The sequence below is a fragment of the Canis aureus genome, chromosome 21 (genome assembly GCF_053574225.1).
Source record: "Canis aureus isolate CA01 chromosome 21, VMU_Caureus_v.1.0, whole genome shotgun sequence".
Taxonomy (NCBI): Eukaryota; Metazoa; Chordata; class Mammalia; order Carnivora; family Canidae; genus Canis; species Canis aureus.
In genome coordinates this window covers 41,757,817-41,783,563 of record NC_135631.1, presented here as the reverse complement: position 1 = coordinate 41,783,563, position 25,747 = coordinate 41,757,817, and the positions used below count along the sequence as shown (strand labels likewise).

Below are 25,747 nucleotides of genomic sequence, written 5' to 3'. Positions count from 1 at the left end.
TTTTTTTAAGATTTTTATTTATTTATTCATGAGAGACAGAGAGAGGCAGAGACACAGGCAGAAGGAGAAGCAGGCTCCATGCAGGAAGCCCAATGCAAGATTTGATCCCGGGACCCTGGGATCACACCCTGAGCCAGAGGAAGATGCTCAACCACTGAGCCACCCAGGCATTCCAGAAGCCTGGGATTCTGAATGCTTTAGCCTTTGCTCATAATTTCTCTCTTGCCTACCTCAAACTCATCTCTACCTTTAAGGTCCCATGGGTTCCAGGTCCCCATTATGCTCAGAGACAGCTGTGGCCCGCACTTGCCTGCTCCAGCACCTACTACCTATGAAACTGATTTAGTCCCCATCAGGTACCTGTGTGGTAGCTGGTTGTCTTTTTAAAGAGTTGATTATCTTCTCAGTTGGATTATTCCCTTTTAGAGCAGGAGCCACATCTCACCCCCAAAACAGACGATGCACAGGAAGTTCTTGGTGGTCTGAGCCTCACCCCATTCCCCCACCTGGCCTGCGTTTGGTTCCCTGAACTCCAGAGCACGGATGTCTCACTGACCCCAGGAGATTTTTTTTTTTTATGGTGAAAAAATTTATATTTAGATTTATAGCCAGCTGGACTCAGTTTAGATGATCCCAATTTTGTTGGCAACATCCAAAGCATCATAGTCAGGAGCCAGTCGAACATATGCTTTCTTCTCTCCATCAGGCCTGATCAAGGTGTTGACCTTGGCCACATCAATGTCATAGAGCTTCTTCACCGCCTGTTTGATCTGGTGCTTATTGGCCTTGACATCCACGATGAACACAAGTGTGTTGTTGTCTTCTATTTTCTTCATGGCTGATGCAGTAGTTAAGGGGAACTTGATGATGGCATAGTGATCAAGCTTGTTTCTCCTGGGGGCGCTCTTTAGAGGATATTTGGGCTGCCTGCGGAGATGCAGGGTCTTGGGTCGTTGGAATGTAGGTGACGTGTGGATCTTCTTTTTTTTGTGACTGTGCATGCCTTTCAGCACCACTTTCTTTGCTTTCAAAGCCTTTGCTTTGGCTTCGGCTTTGGGAGGGGCAGGGGCTTCCTTTCGCCTTAGGTGCCATCTTCGTGAAAGGGCCCCAGGAGATTTTCTAGTTTTCTACTCGTGGTGGTCGCACCCGGCTCAGCACTGCCATTCGGAGATGTACACTGGCCTGATAGCCCAAGGTCCCCGACTCAGGCATCTCAATTATTTTCTGACAAGGGCTCTCCATTAAATCTTTTACAAAAATATTTGGATAGTTCTGAATTATCTGTTCTTCCAGAAAGGTTTGGGTTCATTTATGTTTCAGACACAACACTCAAGGGACAGGGTATCTGGATGGCTCAGTTGGTTAAGCATCGGACTCTTGGTTTCAGCTCAGATCGTGGGATTGAGCCCTGCATCAGGCTTGGCACTCCATGCAGGGTCTGCTTTCCTAAATAAAAAGAAGAAGGAAGGAGAAGGGAGGAGGAGAAGAGAAAAGGAGAAGAAGGGAGGAGAAGGAGAAGAAGAAGGAGAAGAAGGAGGAGAAGGAGAGGAAGAGGAAGAAGAAGAAGAAAACGAAGATGACGAAGACGACGACGAAGACGAAGATGAAGAAGATGAAGAAGACAAAGAAGATGAAGAAGAAGACGAAGAAGAAGACAAAGACGAAGAAGACCCAAAGAAGCAAGAAACAAATAAGCCCCCCAAAGGTTCTACTTCCACTACTACCCTGGCCTATCAGCAGGCTAAGGTCAGCTGTAGCTGACAGAGGGAAGCTCCTCAAGGGCAGGGATTTGGGGCAGCTGTATTTACTAATGAGTCAACAGCTGGCACACAGGAGCGGCTCCATCAATATTTATTGAATGAATGGGGGTTACAAATACGCACATTAAGTTTGGAATGAGAAACGACAAGTCTCGATAGCGATCATTTTCAATATTCACTCATTGGGTCACTTGGGTTTTCTGAGCCATCACAAAGCACATGACCTCAAAAGGCAAACGAGAGGGGTACAGATGCGGAAGAAGGCTCTGAGGAGTGAAAGCGTCATGGGCCAGTTTCTGTTCACGAGCCACACATGCTTGTAACAGCCTGCTTCTCACTGAGCACGACGGAAGCTCGGACTCCAGACTTTATCACGTGGTTTCGGATCCCTCAACAGTCACGGGTGGGTCCCTCCCTGGTCTAATCCTTGAATGTCTCCTGCCCCGATTTTATGACTCAGAATCAGGCAGCTCAACATTAGCTACGAAAGTCCATGTGTGTTTAAGGCCTTGCAAGGGAAATGTGAGAAAATGTTCACAAGGTCCATAGCACTCCCTGGCTTTATTTTATTCAGACAAGCCCCCCACCCCCGCATTTCTTTTTTCTTTTTTCTTCCAAAACCTGGTAAATGTCAGAAAAGAACTGGCCTCAGCCCTGGACCCGAGACTTCTGATTTCCCCTTACCCAGTAGCCAGAGATGCAAAGGAAGAAGCAGATTTTTCTCTTGGCCAAAGAACATCTCACCTGGTGCCTGTTCCTGACCCCACGTCTCGGCTTCCTCGGGGCTCACATGTTGGGCCTTAGAGGCCAAGTGGCTCTTCCTACAGGTCACCAGGTAAGAAACAGCTTCTCAGGCAGACTCCAACCTTCAGAAGTCCTGCCCTGTGTCTGACTTAAGTCTTTCCTTCTGGCCGAGGAGCCCAGTTCCCCCTCGCCCTGTCATCACTGGAGAAGGGGGAGCAGCTGCTCACTGCTCTCCTTTTAATCTTCCTTAATGGGCTCATAAACAGTTATTAGGTCCCCCTGCAGCCTTCTCTGAGCCTCATTTTACTTGCATTGAGGCTGAGAGCTTCTGAGGAAGGCGTTTTACTCAGGGCTCCACAGACTTGTAGAGTCTTAAATGGGTAATCAGCCACTTCACCCACTTTAACCTCCACAAATGAACAGCTCTGCCTCCTTTTGCAAAATTTAAATCTATTCAAGGGAGTTCCCTGGCAACCAACCCTTATTAATAAATCACGCCTGCTCTAGGCCAGGACAGGGCATTTTTAAAATGTTTCTTTCTCTTGAGAAGTCACACTGGTGCACAGGCACACAATAAACACACAGCTGCTCTCTCCAAGTTCGGCATTTGCTGAATTGTGGGCCTGGGGAGTTCTCATCTGGCTCCCCAACTGGGAAGGGGGTGTGCTGCTCTAACAGACTCTCGTCTGGGCCTTTCTTGTGGTTATTGGACGAGGTACGTAGCAGCAGGAGGGGTTGGGGGAGGCCTGGATGCAGAGCTGCAGCCAGACCCACTCAGCCTCCACTAGGCACACACTGGAAAGTTCCATTTTCTGCTTCGGCGTGCTACCATTTATTTTCAGCAGTGCTAACACCCACTGGGAAAGTCCCAGTTGCATGGCTGGTTAGAGCTTCCTACTGTGTCTCCCCGCTGTGGTTCCCTGCCATCGCAGGAGGTAGGGAAGGAGAAGGGCAGGGACGTGGTGGTGGGGGGTGTTGATTTAGCCTTGAGACGAGTGAGTGATTTCACTTCCACAGGAATTTGAACCGGGTTGGCTAAGATTAAAAGGACCGACGGCACCAAGTGTCAGCAAGGGAGTAAAGCAATTGGAACCCTCAGTCGTTGGCCGGTGGAAGTGTCAGTCGGAGCCACCAATTTTGGAATTCTTGGCTGATTCCAGCAATGGCTCTAACAATTCCACTCTTAGGAATAATGCTCAGAGCAAATGGGTAACTACGCTCAGCAAAAAAAACCTGCACAAGAAAGTTCATAATGATGGGATTTATAATAGTAAAATACTGGAAGCAGCCACCAGAGTCCGGAATGGATAAATAAACCGAGGCACATTCCTGCAACGGAAGAAGACACATGGTGGACGAGAACTGAATTACTAATCGGTGGTGCAACAGGGATGAATCCCACAGACGTGATGCTGAGCAAAAGAAGCCGGACATAGGGACGCCTGGGTGACTCAGTCAGTTAGGCATCCAACTCTTGGTTTTGGCTCAGGTCATGATCTCAGGGTTGTGGGGTGGAGCCCCGGGTGGGGCTCTGTGCTCAGTGGGGAATCTGCTTGAGGTTCCCTCTCCCTCTGCCCCTCCCCCGGCTCTTTCTCTTTCTCTAAAATAAATAAATAAATCTTAAAAAAAAAAAAAAAGGAGCCAGGAGCCAGACACAAAAGAATATGTTCTGTGTGATTGCATTTATATGAAATTCTGAAAAGACAAACCTAATCTATGATGATAAAGATCAGACTAGGGGTTGCCTCGGTGGGGAGCCTACGTTGAGCGCATTACCTTATATCTGTGCACTTGACTGAATGTAACTTATACTTCCCTACAAAAAAGAAGACAAGAAGGGGTCCGTTGTGTTTTCTTCCCCCCAGATGAATAGCTCATTATTTATTCATTCATTGTTTTTCACTCCTCTGCTTCTTTTACAACAGATGTGAGGTGACTTACGAAGGTGTGTGGCTTTGAGTGTGTTTATCAGGGAAGAGATCTGAGGGGCGCTCAGGGCAGGGGATGCAGATGACACCCGATGGGAGGGGAGACCTCGGCGTCCCTGTCAGGAAGTCCTGAGCACTTCCTATGGGGCTTCCCAGCAGTCAACACGAGAAAGGAACATGATTCCGTATCCGAAAGTCAATGGTTCATCTGATTGGAGGATAGAACCCCAAGAGAAATTTCTCCCAGGCCTTCTCAGGAAAGGGCAACCATACAATCAAAGCCCTGTCTGTTTGGAACACCCCATTTGGACCCTGGCTCTCAGCGTCCCTCCAGCCCATGTTTTCACTCTGGGGCTCCCAGCCCTGGGCCGCGAGGGAATTAGGGGGAGGCAGCCTCCTGGAGACAGTCAAGGCCCCCTCCCCGGGGCCCCACACCCAGGTACCCATTACTTTCCTGGGAGCAGTCTGGGGGAAGCCCTGCTTGGGAGGTCTGGGCTTCTGCTCTTGGGGGTGCCCAGCTTGCCATCCTGGTTTCTGGAACCCGGGCTCGCATCCTCAGTTGGTGCTTTGCCGCTCAGCCCATCTTGCTCCCTGATGCTCCTCGGTGGCCTCCCAGCCCCTTCCACGGTGACGGCTCTGCTTGGAGCAGCTCCCTGGGGGCGGGGCTCTTTCCATCTTGGCATTTGGGTTGAGAGATCTTTCCACTTTCTGGCTCCCGTGTTTGAGTTGAATTCATATACTGCCCCGGTAACTAGGAGAAAAAATATATATAACAGCCATGCAAGTGGAGGAATTCAAGTGCTCTCCTCCCCCACCCCCACCCCTGTCGATTCTTACTCCCAGGGAAAGAGGAAGGGTGCTGGGAAGGGGGGATGGTGAATCGTGGACAGGCTCCCGAATGGCACACTCTTCACCAGCCTGCCCTTCCTACGAGCTGCAGGGCTTCGACCACACAGGTAGCAAATATCATGCCTCCCTGGTTGCAAGATTAGAAAACCACATAAATCTTGAATTCCATGTCAGTTTTGGGCAAATTCTGTTCAGTTTTGGGGCACTTGGGTGGCTCATGGTTAAGCGTCTGCCTTCGATTCAGGTTGGGATCCCAAGGCCCTGGGATCCAGGCCCACGTCGGGCTCCCTGCCTGGAGCCTGCTTCTCCCTCCGCCTGTTCTCTGCCTCTCCCTCCCTCCCTCTCTCTCTCTCTTTCTCTCTCTCTCTCTCTGTCTCTGTCTCTCTCATGAATAAATAAATATTTTTTTAAAATTCAGTTATTACCCATTCTGTTCTGATGGCTTTATTCTAAGAGCCCCCCCTGAGTCCCCAGATACAAAAAGGAAGTCACCAAGGAAAGGAGGAAAGGACTGACTCTTATTTCTGTTGGGTTAGCGGAGATCTGTAGACACACACTCGGAGTCTGGCCTCTGCGAGACGGTGCAGGGGAGCCTCTTCACCGTGTCAGAGCGGCAGACACTAATTGGTGTGCCTGTTCACATTAGTGCAGTTGGCTCATTTCTTCCCTTTTTTCTCTCTCAAGCACGCAAATGTCGATAACAGCCTTGGTCCTCCCTGGCTTTTGCCCCAGAAGCCGGGAGTCTCGGGCGATCCCCTGCTCTTGCCATTTCCCTGTGGCATGAGCCTGAGTGCCCTCTCGGCAGAGGATCCCACCAGCACTTATGCTAATGTGGGCACATTATGGTAACAAGTACCTAATAATAGAGGGAAATTTAATTCCAGCAGCAGCAGCAGCCTCTCCTGGAGAGGAGCCATCCTTCCGAGAAGGACCGAGCGGCTTGCATGTGAGGGTGGCAGGGAGCCAGCACACTTGCCTCCCGAGTTTGGTTTCCTTCCTTTTATTCACATCTATAATTGAGCCTTTGTAAGCAGAGGGATGTGTGTAAAGGAGCTAAATTTGGAGCTGATTTCATGGGGGTGAGGGGAGCTCGGGAGGCCAGCTTTACCTTATGTTCATCTTGCCGACCAAGAAAAAATTCTTGGCCCTGATCTAGGGGAAAAAGGAGCCAAGCCTGCCATCTCTGCATCGCTCTCACTACCAATAGGATGGTTGGTGTTAGAAGTCTGCAGAAAGGATGGGGGGAGGAGGCTGAGCTCCAAAGAAGACGCGGATGGGTTTGTGATGCGGGAAGGGAGGCTAGCGAGGGGGGGCCCGGGTCCTGTGCTGGAGCATCTGCCACCAGCTCTGCTCGGGGCATCTCCGCGGGTGGCAGCAGGAAGGGTCGGGACACAGAGCCAAACGGAGGGACAGACGGAGTTTAGAGCCGGGCAGGGGAGGGGGTGTCTCTGTGACTCTACCAACTGCTGGATGGCATTGCCACTGAATTACCTGGGTCTATGGCTTCTCCATCAAAGACAGAGCTCAACTGAATTGTTTCCTGAGGAGGAGAGAGAGACGGCGTCAAGCACGACCCTACACTCCTCCCGCCAGGCCGGCGGCCCATCCTCACAGCCTGCTACGGTCCTTGCCCTTGGCTTCCAGAGCCTCGTTGACTCGCTCCCAGCCTAGATGCTGGGGACCCAGCAGGGACCACCACTGGGTTGTGGTTTTAAGATTCACACGTGTTTAATGTATAGGCAGGCAAGGAAAGGACAGTCCCAGATGCAGAAGCGATATTCCGTACGGTTCACCTGGGGGGGTTGAGGGGGAGGGGGCCGTAGATCCCACACGCGAACATGTACAAAAGCAGCTTACATGCTGACCCCACCAGCAAGGGTGACGTAGCTCTTCCCAGCCCCCAGGGCCGGGGGGCACATTCTAGAAAACGGTGCTGTGGGAGCTAACCAGTGCGGGCCGAGGTGCTGTGGGGGTGGGAGGGGGTGCCCGCCGGAGGGCAGGAAGGCCAAGGCCGGGGGCCGGCTGCCTTCACAGAGCTTGCAGCCTGGGGAGCCGCTGCCAGCAGGTGCACGGCCCAGAGTGACAAGGTTGCTGGTGGGGCTGAGGCACGCTCAGGGACACAGGGGGCCAGGAGGGCACTTCATCCAGCCCGGGAGGTGGGAAAGCATCCTGGGTGAAGGCCATCTAGGCTGCATGGAAAGGAAGGCAGACATGCCACGCGCTTGCCCTGGCCGAGACCTACTTGGCCTCAGTGCGGCCTGACAGGCCGACAGGCGAGCGAGGCACAGAGGGGTGCAGCAGGGGTGCATCTGGGCCCGGCCTGCCTTCCCTACACCCTGGGCTCCACGCCTCTTCCTTCCCGGACCTCTGTCCTCATGGAAACACCCACTTCGGCCACAGGGCCCTCCGGAGGCGCCCTTGTGCAGCACGCTATCGGGGTGTGTTCGGAGTCCTGTGGGCCTTTCCACACCGGGCTCGTCACACCAGGCGTCATCTGCTCCCTGGCCGCAGCTCCCGGGCTCCAGCAAGAGGCAAGGGACGCCGCACGGGTCTTAGCCGATCCAATAGTTCAGCAGCTGCACTTTTCATGGTCGTGGGGACTTATTTGATTGATTGATTTAATCTTACGTATTTCTAAGGTGCTCTGTGAGTGGCATCCCCAAGGGTACTTGCCTTGGACAAGTCCTTAGCTAAGACTAAGGAGATAGGAGATGCCCTCTTCCCCCCGCGTGTAGACAGGCCCGTAGGGATACGCACTTGGGTGACGGACAGAGGCAGAGATTCCGGGGCACTGGATCGTGCTCCTCGTTGTGCACGTCATTCCCCCGATTTATGAGTCTTGGATCATAACAAAACCTTATTCTCAGGGGGTGAGGGAGACTTGGAGGGTCACCGCCACTCCCCAGTGGGCAGAGCAGGTTCAGTGAAGAAGATCAAGGAGGTCGGGGTGGGGGGAGCCGGGGAGACTCCCCAGCTCTCTTGTAACACTTTGCATCCCATGACTCTGAACGGTTTTCAAGACCATTCCCCACCTGGGATCCCAGGGTGGGGATTGTCACTGTCATTTTACAGATGAGCAATCTAAAGCGTAGAGAGGCCAAGGTCACACCTGTGGGCACAGCCAACCCCTGGCCCAGGCGGCGCGCTGCCTCCCTCATTTTTCTTCCAGGTTGTGGAACAGCAAAGGAAATCTAAATCCCGCCAGAGGCCAAGGCTCCAGTTCTGGTCTTTAAGCTCTTCGCCCCCCACCTCACTCTCCTGGAGCGTTGGTGTAGATGATAAACACCACTATTCAAATATTTATGAAATCCACTTCTGCAAATATATCAGCAGACATGTTCAGTGGAGGGAACAAATTTTAGCGGGAGCTCGTCACACAGCAACCCGTTCTGCAGCCAGACACAAGCATCTCCCTGAATGGTAAACACCCCCACGAGGCTGTGGCGGGGTCCACCCGGGAGGGCCCCCCCCCCACATCGCCCAAGCCAGGTGCCCTATGGCCAACACACTTACCACCAGTATCTCTGGTTTTGTATTTTTCGTTTCTGCAGGGAAAAGAACAGATAGAAGTGAAGCTTCCTGGACACTAAATTGACCTTAAAATTCTACCCCCACAATGGGATTTCTCGTAAACAGGCTTTGAACGTAGTATTGCAGACACAACAAGGAATTCTCTGTCTGGAGAGATGTTTATTGACAGCTTTCTGCCTTCTCAGAAAAATACACACACACACATCATAATAATATACCAAAAAAAAATTTTAATGTTACTCTTTTCTCCGTGTATTGCTATGACTGGACCTTGGAAATTAGCTTTTTAATGAGAGATAAGAAAGAAAGATCCAGTTGATACATTTGTTCATAATGTGGGGATTCTTTGCATCCATTCCCCACGGCCTTTTTAAAAAGTAACCAGGGTGGGTGACAGTCTGTGAGGACCTCATTAAAATCATTTCTTTTGATATGATCAATAACCATTATAATCAAATTTCTAACTCCGCTTAGACATGCCTTGTGCAGGTCAGACACGCACACCTAGGGATTGAGTGATTAAAGCAATCTTTTAAAACACACACACACACACACACACACACACACTTTCCAATTCTCTGTCCAGTCTCTCCCTATAGCCTGGATTCCCCTGGAAGCAGGGGCTGGGTGCTGACGTCCCCTGAGGCTGGGTGTCCTTATTCGGATGGACTCGCAGTGCACATCTGACTGCACCCTGCCCCCCTTTCTAACCCGCCTGACCCAAATAATGTGTGAAAATGATCACATCCATTACAATCTGAGAATAAAGTGTCATTGGTTCTTGAAAAAGGGGGGCATCTGTCCAACACAGAGCATTAGCTGTCCTGAGAGGAGGGGGGTCGCACCCTCCATGTGCAGCCGCGAGCAGACACTGTGTTTAACTCACAGCGAATTCTTCACTCCTGTGCCTCTAGGGGCCTCAGTTCAGCTGGGTGGAGGCAAGTGTGGGTGGGACCCAGGCAGGACTTGGTGGACAGATCTGAGCGGGCTACTGGCACCAGGCGCCCTGCCCTCCCCTTCCTCTGCCTACATCTGTCCTCTGCGTCACTTCAGCCACAGGCGACGTGGCTGAAAACGCACGGAGACAGAACCGCTCCCTGATTCTACACCCTGAGTTGGAACGCTTTTATTTAGAACAACAGGGCAAGCAAAAGCCAGCAACAGCAGCAGCGGCAGCCACACACAAGGGGAATAGGCATGGTACATACCTCCTTTCTCTGCCCTGTGGGGAGAAAACAAGAGATGGACAAGTGTTAACCTGAGAGCACTCTGCACGGGTGCCGCGTGATAACCTGGCGCCTTTGGGCAACTGTGTTCCTTGGGATTCAGGGACTGATCGATCGAGGGGATGGGCAGGGGGCTAAAATGAAGGCTGAGCTCCTACCGCAGCTCCAAACAGAGCAGCTCCGTCACTGGTGGTGCGGGGCGAAAGAGGTGCTGGGAGTTGAGAAGTTTGAAAATTATTGCTTTGTAGAACTTGAGGGAATATATTTCCCCTGACAGCACAGGTGAGAGCATGGCCAGCGGGCCTGGCAATTCGTCCTGCCTCATTTTTCTCCCCAGTAGCCAGCTTGAGCAGAAGGCTTGGCTCACAGCAGGAAGCTTCAAGGACTGGCAGCTAAACCCTATTTTCCTATAACACCAAGACCTGGACTTGGATGCTAAGCCCCTTTCCCATGATAACCTGGGGTCCCCTAATTCTATGACTCTAATTTTATTCTTTGCTGTTGGACAGACGTTGGCTGCCCTAGGGGATACCTAATTTCCAGAGAGGCCAGGCCTGAGTCTGCGTAACGAGCTACTTTTCCTTTTTTAATTCAACCACGTTGGAAACAATTAATTTTTAGGATGTAAGTTAAGGCCACCAGGTTCAAGGAACACTTAACCATAAATTGCCAGAGAGTTACAGTGTCTAGTGGATGACTTCCTTTAAGAACTTGTCTCTGAACCCCATTAAGGACCACCACCATCCTTAAAAGCTCAAGTATCACTCATTTGAAGTCAATTTTTTCTTCCAAATCAATTTGTGAGTAGAGCCCAAACAAAAATGCCTTTTTTTGATTTCAGCAGATGCTCAAGGGTTTCTTACCTTGAAGTCAAGGTTGCCAATAGCAACAAACCTCCCCAATAAATATGGCAAAATGCAATGCCCATGTTTATGCTCACGCCTTATACTTTTGTAGGGTCTTTTCATTCCCAGATTTCAAATTATTTGATCGTACTAGTTAATCTTCAATATACCTTTAAAAGGAATATGAAATCTCATCACGCTCTCGTTGTGCCAAAACTCAGGTCCCAATATCTTGAGATCCTTGAGCATAGAGCTAAACTTGGAATCTAGAATCCTGAGCTCACTGGGACTCACCCACAAAATAAAATGCAACAAGACTTAAGTACTCTATAAGCCTTTACTCAACATCAGGAAGAGTGCCGAGTGCTTCCTTTGCATTTGCTCATTTGATTGTTTACTTTTCAAATAAGGAATTGAGATTCACAGAGGTTTCCACTCTTGTCTCAGGCCATATAGAAAATGCTGAGCCCTGATCCGAACCAGGCCTTGTGTCTCTCCAAAACCCAGGCTCAGAACCATCATGCTGTCATGGTGGGAGCTTCTGAGCCTCAAGAAACTGGGTCAGGGGAAGCTGGGAACAACGAAGTGCTCTCTCCACTTCACTCTGGCGTCTCACTGCAGCCAGTAAAAGACACTCCGTGGAGTAGGTGGTAAGAAGCATGTGAGTGCGCAAGAGGCAACAAGAAGGAGGGAAAATAGGGCTCTGCTCACAGCCCTTGAGAGTGAGAGATTGGGGTCACATGCAAAAGAACAATGATTATTTAGTCACACAAAAGCTCAGTGAGTCACTGGAGCCAAAAGCTTAATTCCCTTATCAGTTTTCTGGGGTTCCTCTAATTCCATCCCATCCGTTAAATATTCTACAAACACCAGCCCAGCATATTCTATCACTACTCACAACCAAGCTTGCTTCTTTTTTTTTTTTTTTTTCTGAAGCTTTTATCCAGGGCAAGGTGACCAGAGGATGAAGCCCCCACGTCACTGGGAATATATCGAGGACAGAGGCAGGTGCCAGGAAAAACCAAAAGAGCCATTTCCTAGCCAAGCAGGTGATGAAGAGGGTACCAGGGCTGAGGGGAGCTGGGATGCCTACCCCACATCCACTTATCCTTCCTTCAGTCCGGGCACCCTCTCTACCCTGTAGAGAAGTCCTGATTCCTACCTTCCCTTCTCCTGACAACCCTGGAAGTCTGTCCTGAAGGAAGTGGTGGAAAGGGCCCAGCCCACTGGCAACTTACGGAGGTTTCTTGAGCTTCTCAGTCTTGCGGGGGCAGCGTCTGTGGATGGTTTTGGCCAACAGGACGAGCAGGGACACCAGGAGGCCCAGAAGCAATATGGAGCCCAAAGTGAGGACAAAAGGCACGTACCATGCTGATGGAGAATAGATGTTTTTTCTCAGGACCTGGTAGATGACCTTGGGCTTTAAAGACAGAGAGCGGGTCGGGTGAGTGGAGGGTGGTTTTTGGAGACATGTTGGACATGAGCACTCTCTCGTGCTCTACACACCAGGCATCCATGTACTTATAGTTCTTGCTGCTTCAACCCATCACCTTATATATAGTCTTTCAAAGCACCCATGAGGTCAAAACCCAGAATGTTTAGGGAACTGAAAAAGCAACTCTGGACCTATTTTTTACTCCCTTCTTCCCTTTCTCAAATGCTAAAAATCCCATTGACTTTTTTCCTGCCAAATCATGGCATAACTCTGGGATGAATATAACCATTGTCTCCCACTGGGAAGGCACGCGCCATGAAAGTTGTTCTTTTTAACACTTTGTAAGCTTTTCAGGACTCTCTCACTGCAAGCTGTGCTGCAAGATATCACAGGGCTGATATCACAGTGAAACCTCAGGTTTGGCATTTGCTTCCTAGAGAGGAAGACAGACACCAAACAAGGTACGGAGATTTGGGAGCTGGAGATGTCACAGTCGGGTTCATGCTGTGAGTCCCAGAAAGGTGCCTACTGACTCCCACCACAATGGAAAGGCCTTAAGAGTATCTTATGCCTCCATTTGTTGGGATAATATTGACTCCAGCACATGGGGCGTGAACATGGACCAGTTCATGGTAGGGCTTGGACAAGCACAATTTGGCCACCTGTCACAGGTAGCTAAGGTGCTGATGACTCTTTCCCTGCCATACAGCACGTGTGGGGCTGCCTGCTGAGGGCACAATTTTCCTTGGGTGCAGGAAGAAAAGGGAGAAAAGACTCAGCACAAAAATAAAGCCAGTCCCTCCAAGAAGCAGTGGGAGATAATCCTACTGTCAGACTCCAAGCTCTCCCTTCCTTCATCACACTGGTTTTATCGTGACACCTGCTTGTTTTCTTCCTCCTATCTACTACAATCTGTAGTTAATGTACGAATTTGGATATCTGCTCGTCATCTGTCTTCCTCTCTAGATTGGCAGCTCTCAAGCTTTAGCGCACATCAGAATCCCCTTGGAGGCTTATTAAAAACACAGATTGCTGGGCTTCACTCTCAGAGCTTCAGATCCATTAGTTCTGGAGTTGTGGTTGGGGACTCCAGGTTCCAATATCGCTCGCATGTGGCCATGGTGACGATCATGTTGGGTGAGGCCCAACTTCATTATTCTGGAGTGGGCTTAAGAAGAATTTCTAACAGGTTTCCAGGTGATGCTATTGCTGATGGTCTGGGGACCACTGACTTACTATAAGCTCCATGACAGCAGAGATCACTTTTGGCTTGTCACCAAAGAGCTTGGCATATTATATAGGTATTCAATCAATATTTGTAGATTGAACCAATGAAATTTTTTGGAGGGGAGTAGGGTGCAGATGGGTACATAGGGACTCTTCAAAAGGAGTGGAGAAGAGCACCTGACAGCTACCTGCTTTCATGGACATTGACTTGCAATGGCTCTTAAGAACAAGCACAGGGGCACCTGGGTGGCTCAGTTGGTTAAGCGTCTGCCTTCAGCTCAAGTCATGATTTTGGGGTCCTGGGATTAAGCCCCACACCAGGCTCCATGCTCAGTGGAGAGCGTGCTTCTCCCTCTCCCTCCATTCCTCCCTCTGCTTGTGCTCTCTCTTTCTCTGTGTCAAATAAATAAGTAAAATCTTTAAAAAAATAAAAAGAGCAAGCACAGAAGTGAAATTGTGAAGGTAGCTGTTGGCCATATGTCCATGAAAATTGGCTCCTGTGCCCCAAGCACTGTAGGTGGTCAATACCTGACTTATCACAAGTCGGTGAAGAAATGCATATTCTGCTTTACCAACACAGGAAAAGCTAATGGTTCTGCAAATCCAATGTCTCCCTTAGATCTCTGCCTACGACCCCAGCCCATAGTTGGCTTTCCTGGCAACATCCTAACACCTCGACTCTTTTCAGCCCATCCCTTATCTGTCTTGGGGTACGGGGCTCCATCCAGGTACATCACAAGGAATGTAACTGGGGCATCAAGGTCCCAGGGCCCTTACCCTAGGGGTTGTGGTGACAGCGGTGGTGGGATGAGGAATGACGCTAATGCTCAGCGTCACTGTCCCCGTTTCAACGTGAGCCTGAGCTTTCTTCCTGCCAGACAGCAAGTTGTCATCAGTTACGTAGACAAGCAGCTTGTAGTTCCAGATCTTATCAAGCCCACTGGCGTAGTCGAAGCGTGTCATGAGGAACAGGCTTGTAATGTTGGACCCAGCGTTGGGAGAGAAGGTAAAATGACCGTTGACGTTGCCTAAGTGCGATTTGACACAGGGATTTGGGGAAAAGAGAGAAAAGAGTAAGAAAAGGATTTAGAAGAAAACTGTATTCCATCAATTCCTCAAACATCCACGCCTCAGGTGTAGACCGTGTCTTCTGACGCACCAGAGCCAGGTCACTGATAGGATAAGGGCCGTAACCAGAGACCTCATGGGTACAGGAAAACTCTTGCAAGGCACCTGGGTGGTCAGTTGGTCAACGGTCTGCCTTCGGCTCAGGTCATGATCCCAGGGTCCTGGGATCGAGTCCCACGTCAGGATCTGTGCTCTGTGAGGAGTCTGCTTCTCCCTCTGCCTCTGCCACTTCCCCTGCTCCTGCTTGCTCTCTCTCTCTCATGCTCTCTCTCAAATAAACAAATAAAATCTTTAAAAATAAAAAAGAACTCTTGCTCACCGACGGTGCGGCTACAGCAAGAATGAGGTAGAAAAGCACAGCCCTGTCCCGTCCCGGAGAACGGCTGCCATCTCTCTGAGCATCAGGCAGAGATCTAATAATCCTGGGGGAGCCCCTCCAGCCAACCCTACTGACAGCGTTTATCCGGTACCAGTGCGGAACTCCCACTCAGGGCAACGGGTGGGAGGGAAGGGGCTCGGGGGCCACGTCTCCAGCCATAGGCCAAATTCACTCCATTGCCCTTTAAAAAAAAAAAAAATTATCTATGCACAAGAGACACAGAGAGCGAGGCAGAGACACAGGCAGGGAGCCCGACATGGGACTCGATCCTGGGACCCGGGGATCACGAGCTGAGCCGAAGGCAGACGCTCAACCACTGAACCGCCCGGGTGGCCCCACTCCAGTGCCTTTGCTGGAACCTGGCAGGCCACCCTGGTCCTGGTCCCAGCTCGGCAGGGGCCGTGGCCCTGGGTGCTCCTGAAGGCACCCCATGCCCGCCTCCCCCACAGCTCGGTTGGGCCCCGAGGCTCACAGCTTAGAGCACCCGGGGTAGAAGCGCTGCCACCCAAGCAGTCCTTGCTCATCCCTCTGGTGGCCCCAGACTCATTACTGACGGAAAACCAGTAAATGGAGCAGGAGATGATGCAATTTTTACTCCCTTAGCAGCGAAGAGCTCCGTAAAGGCCTGAGGGTTCTCGGTATGGATTATTTCCATCCTCACGACTGGCGTCTGGAGGCGGTCTCTGCCCCTGGGCCTTGCGACACAGCCTGCTCGAGAGGCTCCCTGCCGTTGGAGTTCCTGCCTCTGCCAGGGCCCAGCAGGCAGCCGAGATGGATTTTTACTCTTTCGCATGGAATTGCTCTGCTTGTTTGGGTTTCAATCTCTGGCCCCAGCACTTCATTAGATGAGCTATTTTGGTCTAATTTCCATGGAGGGGTGCTCTTTTTTTTCCCCCCCACAGTGGTATATTTTTAAAGAGAGAACGTGAATGGAGTAAAAGAGAATTCCTGAGGACACGTTTCAGAATGCATTTAATCTCTTTAATCTATTATTACTCAGAGAGAGGACTGGGATCCCCCTGCCGCCCTCACCCCACTACAGGCTTGCAGGAAAAGAGGTGGTTCAGGAGGAGGACCAAAAAAATTTATACTAATATGGTTCATGCACCATGATGGATAGGAATTGGGGAGGGTGAGGGGTGCCATCAATGGGGTTCACTCTTCCTTGGGCCAACCACGTATGGGAGTCTGGGAAGAGTTAGGTGAGACAGGGAAGCCAGGAGAACTTGGAGGCGCAGGACCATTAGGCTCCTCAACCCTGCTTCTCTCTTTCAAAATACTCCATCCAAAATACACTGTACTCCAGTGTATGAACCCCTTTTCCCTAAAGAGCTGCTAAGGCCTCCAACACTAAGAGCCCTTGGAAACCGTGTACCTGAGCCAATGGAGTAACGAAAAGACTGGGGACTGGAATCGAGGTCGGTACACGTCAGCTTGAAATTCTGAATGTTTGTGCCAACTTGCAGATCCACTGGGATGGCCAGGAAATAAGAGTCTGGGGTACAAACGGGCTTTTCGTCATTTTCTTCAAGGACGTTCACAGTTACCTAGAGCAGCAAGAAGATGGCCATAGGTAACAGCTAAGGCTTGCAGAGAACTTGATGTGGGCCAGGCACGGGGGACTATGCACTTTTGGTGGACCAGGTCATTGAGACAGATGATATGATTATTCCCATTCTCCAGATAAGGAAACTGAGGCTTAGGGAGATTAGGTAGTGGACCTCAGGCCCTTCCGTTTGGTGAGTGGCACAGTTCAGGCCTGTCCTACTCCAAGTCCTGGGCTATTAACCTCTATTCTGTGTGGGTGTATGTGCGCTCCTGTGCATAATGTATGTGCACGCTCACATACCCCCCACATGCATCTAGACACATGGGCTCATCGCCAGATGATGCTGAGCAGTTTTTCCAGTAATGATAACGAATTTACGGTGACCCCCTATTGTTCCTTGCCCATCGCCCTTGCAAATTGGAAGTTCTGTCTTTAACTTTGGAATATAGAACAATGGTTCTCGGCCTTGGCTCCACTCCAGACCCGATGAATTGGACTCTCTGGAGGGTGGGGCCCAGGCACTTTTTTCAGTGTTCTCCAGCTGACGCTAATATGCAGCCAGGGTTGAGAACCACCAGGATAGAAGGAGTCAACCTGGCTAAAGCAGGATCTCATCTGTAACCTGGGTTATTAGCACCGCACGAAGCTGGTGGCCCTAACCTGCCACGAGCAGGAGCCAGCCTATTCTTTCATCGTTGTCTTTTATGCTTGGTGAATTGGAATATGGACTGGGACGCCTGCCAGCACGGAATCATAGAACGTCAGCCCTGAAAGGGACTTTATGTGATCATCACCCTTTTTAAAGGCTTATGAATTTTGAGTCGTATTCATCCTACCTTTGAAATTTGGGGATTTCAGGTATTTCTGAGCCCGGGTATAAATTGAAATGTTCACTCTATCTAGTTGGCTCCCAAAGTGGAGTCCATTCATTTTTCTCAAAAATCCAGCCTAACAAACACTACAATTATCTTCAACTTAGCACATCTTTTGCTCAGCTAGCAATGTCAAGCCTCACACATCATTAAAAACATGTCCCGTTAATTCAAAGCCAGTCATCAGAGGAACTGGACTATTCAGGCTATGGGTTATCAGGTGACTCTCCATTTAAGAGAGAGAGAGAAATTGGGACACAAAGATAAGTATTGCTCAGACCCCCTTGGAAAATTGGGATCAAAGTTGAGAAATGAACTCCATCTCCTGACTAAACCAGTTTTAGTTTTTTTGTATCACACGGGGCTGCCTGCTAAGAGTTCATTTTGTTTTATGCTACTTCACTTTACTAATGGGAAAGACCAAGAAATAGTTCCATCTTTGTGGCCATCATATTACCTTCAAATAATCCTAACCGTGGACAGCACACACCTGCTAAAGCTTTGCTACTCAAAGTGTGGCCATGGACCAACTGCATCAGCACCACTTAGAGGCATGTTAGAGATGCAGATTCTAAGCCCCACTCAGACCTACTGACTCACAGTCTGCATTTAACCGGATTTGCAACACCAAAGTAGAGAAGCAGCATAGCCCTGGATCAAGCCACATCCTTTGAAGGTCCACTCTATCTGATGTGATGCAGGTGGGGGAGGATCGTGGCAAAACTACAAGGGAGGGGGACATGCATAGCTACAAAACCACACCCCGCTTCTGGAAGCAGGCATCTCACCACTAGCCCACTGCCAAAGCAAAGGGAGATCTAAAAGGTGATGGGAGGAAGCTTCCCACACAGTGAGGATGCCAATCTTTATTTCCTGGGCTCTGCTAGGTGTGTCTAAGTGTGCCATCCTGGATACCACTGGTCACTTCCCCTTCCATCTGCAGGATACGCCCTATTAAGCTTCCTTATTGCTACAGCCACACTGGCAGGTGCCAGAGAGATCCTAAGTCAACCGGTCGGGCTGGTGTGAACATACCCATGGCCCCACTCACAGTGACTGTGCTGGTGTCCTCGCTGTTGGTGGCCTGGATTCTGAGAATATAGACGGGGGTTGTTTCGTAGTCTGCTCTAGTCACCAGCTGGAGTTCTCCCGTCTGGGGATTGATCCAAAATATGTTTGGGTACTGGAGGCTGGCTCCGCCGGTGGAGATGGAGTACACGACCCTGCTCTGGGGGAAGTCTTTATCAGAGGCATGCACTTGTCCGACCCGGGTTCGAGCTGGAAGATAAAGTGCCTGAGATTAGTCCTGCTTTGGGGGGTGAAGGGAGGCTCCAGGAGTACACATTCTCACCGCCACGGGCAGAAAGACTTTTGGAGGGCTCTCTGCTGTTCAAACTCCGCATATTTCATGTCTTCAATTCTATTAAAATCGAATTATGCTCATGAGCAAGCACCGAGGAACTGGCCCCATAGTCCCAGCCATAGAGTAAGGTGCGAAAGACAATTCGCGCCTTCCTATACCCCGAGCATGCCAATTATTGCCCGATCATAAGCAACACTGCAAAGAACGTCCACACACATACGTGGTGTGCAACACTGTTGTCTAAATGTCTTCTGTGTCTTTCAAAATTTCTGTAATGAGCATGAATTGCTCTGATAAATGAGATGAAAAATATACCGTTTTTAAAAGGGTTTGGCAACCAATGATTAGAGTATAAAATTTTAAAGACTGTTCCATTTTGCTTATTTTACAAAGCTTGTTGGTGGGGCTGCTGGAGTGCTGGCTGGCTTGTTCTGTAGATCTTTGCACTTCTCAAGGGCACAAACCTCTTGATTGACTGTATGGGCCCAGCGCTTGGTGCTTGACCCAAAGTAGGTGATCGATGATCGTAATAAGACCTGTGAGGATAAGAAGTCTATTCCTGCTGCATTTGTTATTCCCTGGATGAGGCATAAGGAATTGAAGTATGCTCTTCGGGCCCTCTTTTTGCACTTTGTTTAAAACTTAACGCCAGGAAATGGAGACCGTCCTCAAGGCAGAAAATAATATGAAGAGGAGAGAGCATTTTAGAGGGAGTGTTGGGGTGAGTGGGTTGATTGAACATAGAAGACGATGAAGTTGCCACGATTAAAGCATGGAAAGCGGGGGGATGTGGGATCCTATTAGAGTTAACGGTCCCACCTTGAAGTCAGGAGGGGGTGGAGGAGCAGCTGAAGCTGCAGGAGAGGAAGAACCCGCAGAAATCGAGGTGTCAAGAGAGGGCACGGAAGGGACCTCCAGGGAATCCTGTTACCAGTGAGAAAATGTCTCTACTTTGTTTTCAAATGAAGGAAATCTACAAATGGGAAATCTTTTCTCTATTTTTAAATTTTCAATTCTCTGCACGAGCTGGATAAAAATCACAGTGGAGACCGAGGGAAAACGTAGACCACGAGAAGGGAAGATGAGCAGCGTCAGGCGCGCAGACAAGGAAGCAATCGGGTTCGGAGAAACAGTTTAAACAATAGTTTTCAAAACCTAGGTTTCACCTGGAGAGCTCCTCAACGGTGAGGATAATTTAAAAAGAAATAAGAGATGCAATAAACACGAATGAGCTGTGCATTGCTGTGCACAACAGCACTCGGGGCCCCAGAGCTGAAGGCAGCTTCCACTCCGGGGAACGCGCGTCTGGATGAAGGAGTCCCGCAAGGGCACTGGGGTCTGTGTCCTGTCGGCTCCTTACCTGGCCTTAATTCCGACACCTCGAATACGTAGGACGGCCTATCAAAGACAAGAGGAAACTCATTTTCTGGCTTTGTGAGGATATAGATGTAGATATTGTCTGAAAGCAGAGATAGAAAAAAATTAAATTGCAACACCCCACTCTCACACATTTGTTTATTCACCATTTTTAAATAAGATTTTACTTATTTATTTGAGATAGAGCCATTGAGAGAGACAGAGACAGAGACGAGAGAGCATGAGTGGGGGGAGAGGCAGAAGGAGAAGGAGAACCAGGCTCTCCACTGGGCAGGGAGCTTCACCCAGGACTCGAGCCCAGGACTCTAGAATCATGACCTGAGCCAGAGGCAGACGCTTAACCGACTGAGCGCCCCCAGGCGCCCCTAGTCATCATTTTTTAAAGCACCTGCTGTGTACCAGGCTCCGTGCACTTGCTGTGTACCAGGGGATGCAAGGTGAAGCAGACCTGCTGTGTCCTGCCTTCACGATGCTTAGGGTAGTTGGTTGCCTTTTGCTGAACATGTGTACAGGTCACTACGGACGTCAGAGGAAGTACAAGAAGACGGCTCACAGGGATATTTAGAGTCACACAAGTGGGGCCAGGGGAGCAGGGGTGGAGGGGCGCTGATCTGGGCATATGCAACGGTATCGAGAACTGCATGACTGTCTCAGGGAAACCACAAGCTGCTGGCCTAGTTGAAAAAAGGGGGGCTTGGAGGTGGGCTTCCAAGGTGGGCTTGGAACTGACATCAGAGCCAGGCAGGGGCCAGTGATGAAAGTCTTTGTGTGCCAAGCCAGGGTTTGAACTTGAACCTGACAGCCCTCAGAGGGCTTTCAGTGAAGAAGTAATAGAAAGGAATTTGCATTTCCTGAAAATCACTGTCAGAATGCGAAGGGGGTAAGGTGGTACGCTGGAAAGGGACAAGACAAAAGCAGACAGAAAGATCCTTAAAAAGACTGTAAGTGTTGTAACTTAGCCAAGAGAGAGGAGGTTCTGCGTTCCAGCGCCAGCAGTGGAGGGGGGCAAGGCTGGAGGGGCAACAGGTCCTGGAGATTTTAGGTGTCACAGAAGAAAGGACTCAGAGACAGATTAAAAGTACCTGGCAAAGGACAGGAGGAGGCTGGGCTGATTCCCAAGTGTTTGGGTTTTTGAAGTCTCCTTCAGAGCACACATGCCTAGCCCAGCACCCAGCACTGACCAGCTCCGTTTAGCTGCGTCAGGAACTCCATCAAAAGGATACTTGCTTTTATAGTAAGGAAGGGCAACGTCCTGCACCTGGATTATCACAGTGTATTTGTTGCCGGCTGCCAGGTTACTTGAATTTTCATAATCTAGGTCACCAATCAGCTAGGTTAAAACAGAGACACCGTATTACACAGAATAAACCGTCCTTTAAATTAAGCTGACAGAGACATTTTCACGTACTGTTAGTGGATACATACATTGCAAGACCTTTTCTGCCAGCATTTTGCCCATAAGAGGAGCTATAACAAGTGACGTCCATACCTTTGCTCACCGCTAGAGGATCTATTCAAAAGAATTTACCAGGAGAGAGAATCTATGTTTAAAGATATTCATTAGGCACTATTGCCCAACAGCATAGGCTCAAGACTTCAGGTTACTTGAAAGGAAGCACGGTATGGAATCCGATAGGCAGGGATACTTCCATCATTTAAAATATCTTTGCATATATACATGGAATATACATAAAAATCTAGCATAGGGAAGAAGACAAGAGGGTAATATGTGAACACGTTAATAGAGGTTATCCCTGGATGGTAATGCTGTTCTTTGTTTTTTACGTTCTACAGCGAAGATATATTAATTTCTTAAACAGAAATTATTTTTCAGTTGACACATGTGCATAACATTGGTAAGACTTTCTCGGGGGAGGAAGAAGGGCTTGGGATGGGAGGTGGAGAGAGAATGCCTAGTGGGCTGCTTCTTCTCCCTGAGACTCTATCCCTGATGCAAAGACCTCCTTTGACTCCCAGACGCCCCCCCCCCACCTTCTGCCCTTCCACCTCCCTCTCCTGCTCCCCTGTCACCCTCCAGTGGGAACCCTGGAGGTGAAGGTCCCACACAGCTCACTGGGACCTGCCTTTTATGCCCATTCATATTCCAATTCTGCTGTTTTGCCGTGGGGATGCTGTGGAGGGGGCACCTACACACCCCCACTCCCTCATTCTCCACTGGGTCTCCAGGGCTCCCACAAGGCTCGGGGCCCAGGGCTGCCTTTCTCTCACCTTGTGCCTCTCTGGGCCAGAGATGAGCCCTCAAGGACACACAAGTGCTTGGGCACAGAGGGCACTAATGTGACTGTGAGGGGCACACAGAAGAGGTGCCAACTGCAGCTTTGCAGGAAAGGATGCAGTCCTTAGCACCCCAGGCACAACTATGCATAACAAATGATTCCCGGAACTTGGGTAAAATAAGGAGCGAATGGGGAAAACAGAGTCACTATTAAGTTTGTCAGTTACGGTCGCTTTGAGAGGGAGTTACCTTGGAAATTTCTCTCTATGGGGCTGCAAAAGCACTAGGCATGTTACACCAGCTTCCCCGATGCCCTTTCAATGATGCAATGACCATTAACTGACCACGATTTTCCCAGAGCCAGCTGGATCCTGCGAAAATCTGCCGCCGCTTCCCACTCCAGATGGTGTGGTGAAGTTGAATTGGTTGTTTGGTGCTTTGCTGTCATCGTCAAAGCAGAACTTGTTCAGGTCCAGAAGCAACGTCCCCTTGGCCGCTCTTTCAGGCACCATAACACTGGCGAAAAAGACACGATTCAATATTTTCTCCCAACAAATGGTGATGGAGTGTTCCTCCCAACACGGGCCGTGGGCTAGACACCTCGGCTTTAGTGTCAGTTCAGAGCTGGTCCACAGTTGCTGCGGTCACTGCCTAATGGGTTCCCTGCTCTGCCCTTGCCTCCTTTCACACTCAACACGGTGGCCAGAGGGATCCTGTTAAGACGTTGTCTGGTCACGCCACTCCTCTGCTCCTAAATCCCAAACGGCTTCTATTTCACCCCAAGTCCTCACTTTGATCTAAGGGGCTCTCCATGATATGTGCGCCCTGCCTCGCTTTACCTGTCTGAACTCCTCTCCTGCTGCGACACCCCCTACTTGCTCCCACGGCTGCCCGGCCTCCTGGGGCTCCTGGATGGCTCCCCAGGCTCTGGCCTCAGGCCCTTCCACTGGCTGTGCCATGGGCTCAGTCACTGTCTTTAGTCTCCGACCAATGCCGCCTTCTCGGGAGGCCACCCTGGTGACCCTCTCGCAAACGTCCGCCGCTCCTGCCCCTTGCTCCCCCTTGCTCCCTCTTTGGCTCCCTCCTTTATTGTAAATTCTTAGCCCTCATCGTTTTCCCATATAGTACACAGTTACTCATTTATCCTGTTTATGTCCTGCTCCCCCCTGGAATGCAGGCTCCAGGAGGACAGGGATCGCTGTCTGCCCAGCTCTTGGCACACTCACTAATGTCTGGTAAGTGAGCGAGTGGTGACCTCTGAGACTAGCACAGTCGTGCAGACAAATATAAGAGAAAGAGAAATCCCGCCCTGCCTGCCAGGGCTTTATGACCTGGTGAGGGGAAATCGCTGGGGCCCTGCGCTCCTCACCTCCCGTGCCCTGAAAGTCTGGCAAGTCTGCCACTTGTGTTCTAATGGCTTTGATGTCATAAGAGGACCCCCTGACACGTTAGTGTCATTCACCCAATAGAGCTTTATTAAGGGTTGAATGGGGGGGGTTCCGATCTCAGTTGACTGCGGTAGCACAAATGAGTCAAGCCACCCGCCAACTCGGAGCCATCTGGTCCAGCCGAGCTCGGAGTGGGGGGCCCCGAGGAAGCGTGAGTAACGCCTGTAGGCTTCGGCTCATTCAGGGTTTTTACTGCGGCTCCAGGTTTCAGTTTTTCCATCTATAAACTAGACATAAATCATGTCAGTTAGCTTTTGCTTCGTAACAACCAGCCCAAAACATAGTGGCTTAAAACAAGACACTTGTCATTTCTTGCAATGGTAAGGACAATCCAGGAGCGCTCTGGGGTCCAGTCTGGCTTGGCCCATCGCCGTTGTCTGGCCATTTGGCCGGGGCTGGCTGGTCCAGGAGGGCCTTGGTCACGTGTCTGGTGGCAGGAGGACAGTAGGTCCCTGCTTCGCATTGTTGATAACCGTCCCCGAGACTGTCCAGTGCTTCACATGGACATCGCAGGTTCCCCAAAGGAGCGAAAGACGGCAAGTCCCAATGCACGCACGCCATCCGAGCCCCTGCCGTGTCACATTTGTGAAAGTTCCAGTGACCAAAGCGATTGGTAAGGTCGGGTCGAGATCCACGGAGCAGAAAGCGAAACCCATGCCCCGACCGGAGGAATGTCAGAATCACATCGCAAAGAGGTGTGGATGCAGACGGAGGGGCGTCTGCGGCTGGTGTTCAGTTGGGTTGGGGTTTTGCCATCTCCCTCAATCATTTCTCTTGCAAAAATGTATCGTGGCTGCAGTGAGAATGTGTCTGGAAGGCCCTCCACCAAGGCTCTTAAGTGACCATATGCCCTGTCCTGCTGTGCTCTGAAGGCCATTGCTTCGTTCGCGGTGAGGCCCAGGGCCAGCTCCATCTGATGACAGTGGACTTTGCCCTCGGAGCCCTGGAGGCCCTGGCCACACCCGCCAGACACCCCACAGCAGGCGAGAACATTTCTGCCCACCCTCGTTCCCTCTCCCCTCACTCGGGTCGGACTTGGGTGTGCTCTGATGACTCTCCCAGCCTCGTCTAGCTCTCCCCATTTTCTCCCCCAGGCGCGTCCCCTACTACAAGGTCTCACACATTGAACCCCGTCCTGGTGGCCTGTTCTCAGAACACCAGACTGGCATGTGTTAGGTTCCCTGATCCTCTGCACTCTCACCTCCCTCTGCATCTAAGGTATGCTCCCTTCCACATCCCACGTCCTCTCTTAATGGCAACTAACGTGGGCTCTGGGCTCCGTGAAGGCCTAGCAGCAAGGATGGTCTGGGGCTGCTGAGGAGAGCCGGCTTGCTTCCTGCAAAGCACTTTTTATCCGACAGGTGCCTCTTTGGCAGAGACAGCCTCTGTTCAGCAGGGTCAGGGCACAAACATTCCCATGCCTGTCTTAACTGGACAATGTCTTGGTTTTATTCATAAGCACTTAAATTCGGTATCACTTATTAAACACCAAATGCATGCTGTATCAGAACAAGCACTTTAAAAGCACCACCTCTAATTCCCTCATCTTCCAGACCTCCGTATTCTTGTCCCCATTTCACAGATGAAGGAAGAGTGATTCAGAGCAGTTTCCAGACCTATCCAAGAAACCTGGGGCACCAGGCACGCTTCTCTATTGTAGATGTTAGTAGATTTTATTTTAAGCTCCAGCAATGAGTCTCCAGGCCCACAGCAGGTTGGGATCTGGACCTTGACTCCAACTCTGTGGAAGCCAGAGTGTTGCATCATCCAAAGAATCCTGCATCCTGCAGCCAGACATTTCATGCACTCCGCCTCTCAGGGCTGCCTAGCATGTTCTTTTCATTCCTCCC

The 25,747-nt window shown here is 50.3% G+C and overlaps 1 protein-coding gene and 1 pseudogene across 1 annotated transcript in view; both read right to left on the bottom strand.

The window, feature by feature from the left end:
• Positions 1-560: 560 nt before the first annotated feature.
• LOC144292070 (large ribosomal subunit protein uL23 pseudogene) lies at positions 561-3,382 on the bottom strand (annotated as a pseudogene).
• Positions 3,383-4,251: 869 nt separating this feature from the next.
• CDHR3 (cadherin related family member 3) overlaps positions 4,252-25,747 on the bottom strand; it is a 29,476-nt gene continuing 7,980 nt past the window's right edge. Inside the window, exons 6-16 of the mRNA XM_077861787.1 lie at positions 22,794-22,965; positions 21,441-21,543; positions 20,197-20,295; positions 18,525-18,751; positions 16,428-16,599; positions 14,323-14,573; positions 12,122-12,303; positions 10,021-10,034; positions 8,795-8,826; positions 6,773-6,821; positions 4,252-5,183 (exon numbers count right to left, since the gene is read on the bottom strand). Of these exons, the coding sequence (XP_077717913.1) occupies positions 4,879-5,183; positions 6,773-6,821; positions 8,795-8,826; positions 10,021-10,034; positions 12,122-12,303; positions 14,323-14,573; positions 16,428-16,599; positions 18,525-18,751; positions 20,197-20,295; positions 21,441-21,543; positions 22,794-22,965 (1,606 nt within the window). The 3' untranslated portion in view covers positions 4,252-4,878. The remainder of the gene's footprint in view (positions 5,184-6,772; positions 6,822-8,794; positions 8,827-10,020; positions 10,035-12,121; positions 12,304-14,322; positions 14,574-16,427; positions 16,600-18,524; positions 18,752-20,196; positions 20,296-21,440; positions 21,544-22,793; positions 22,966-25,747) is intronic.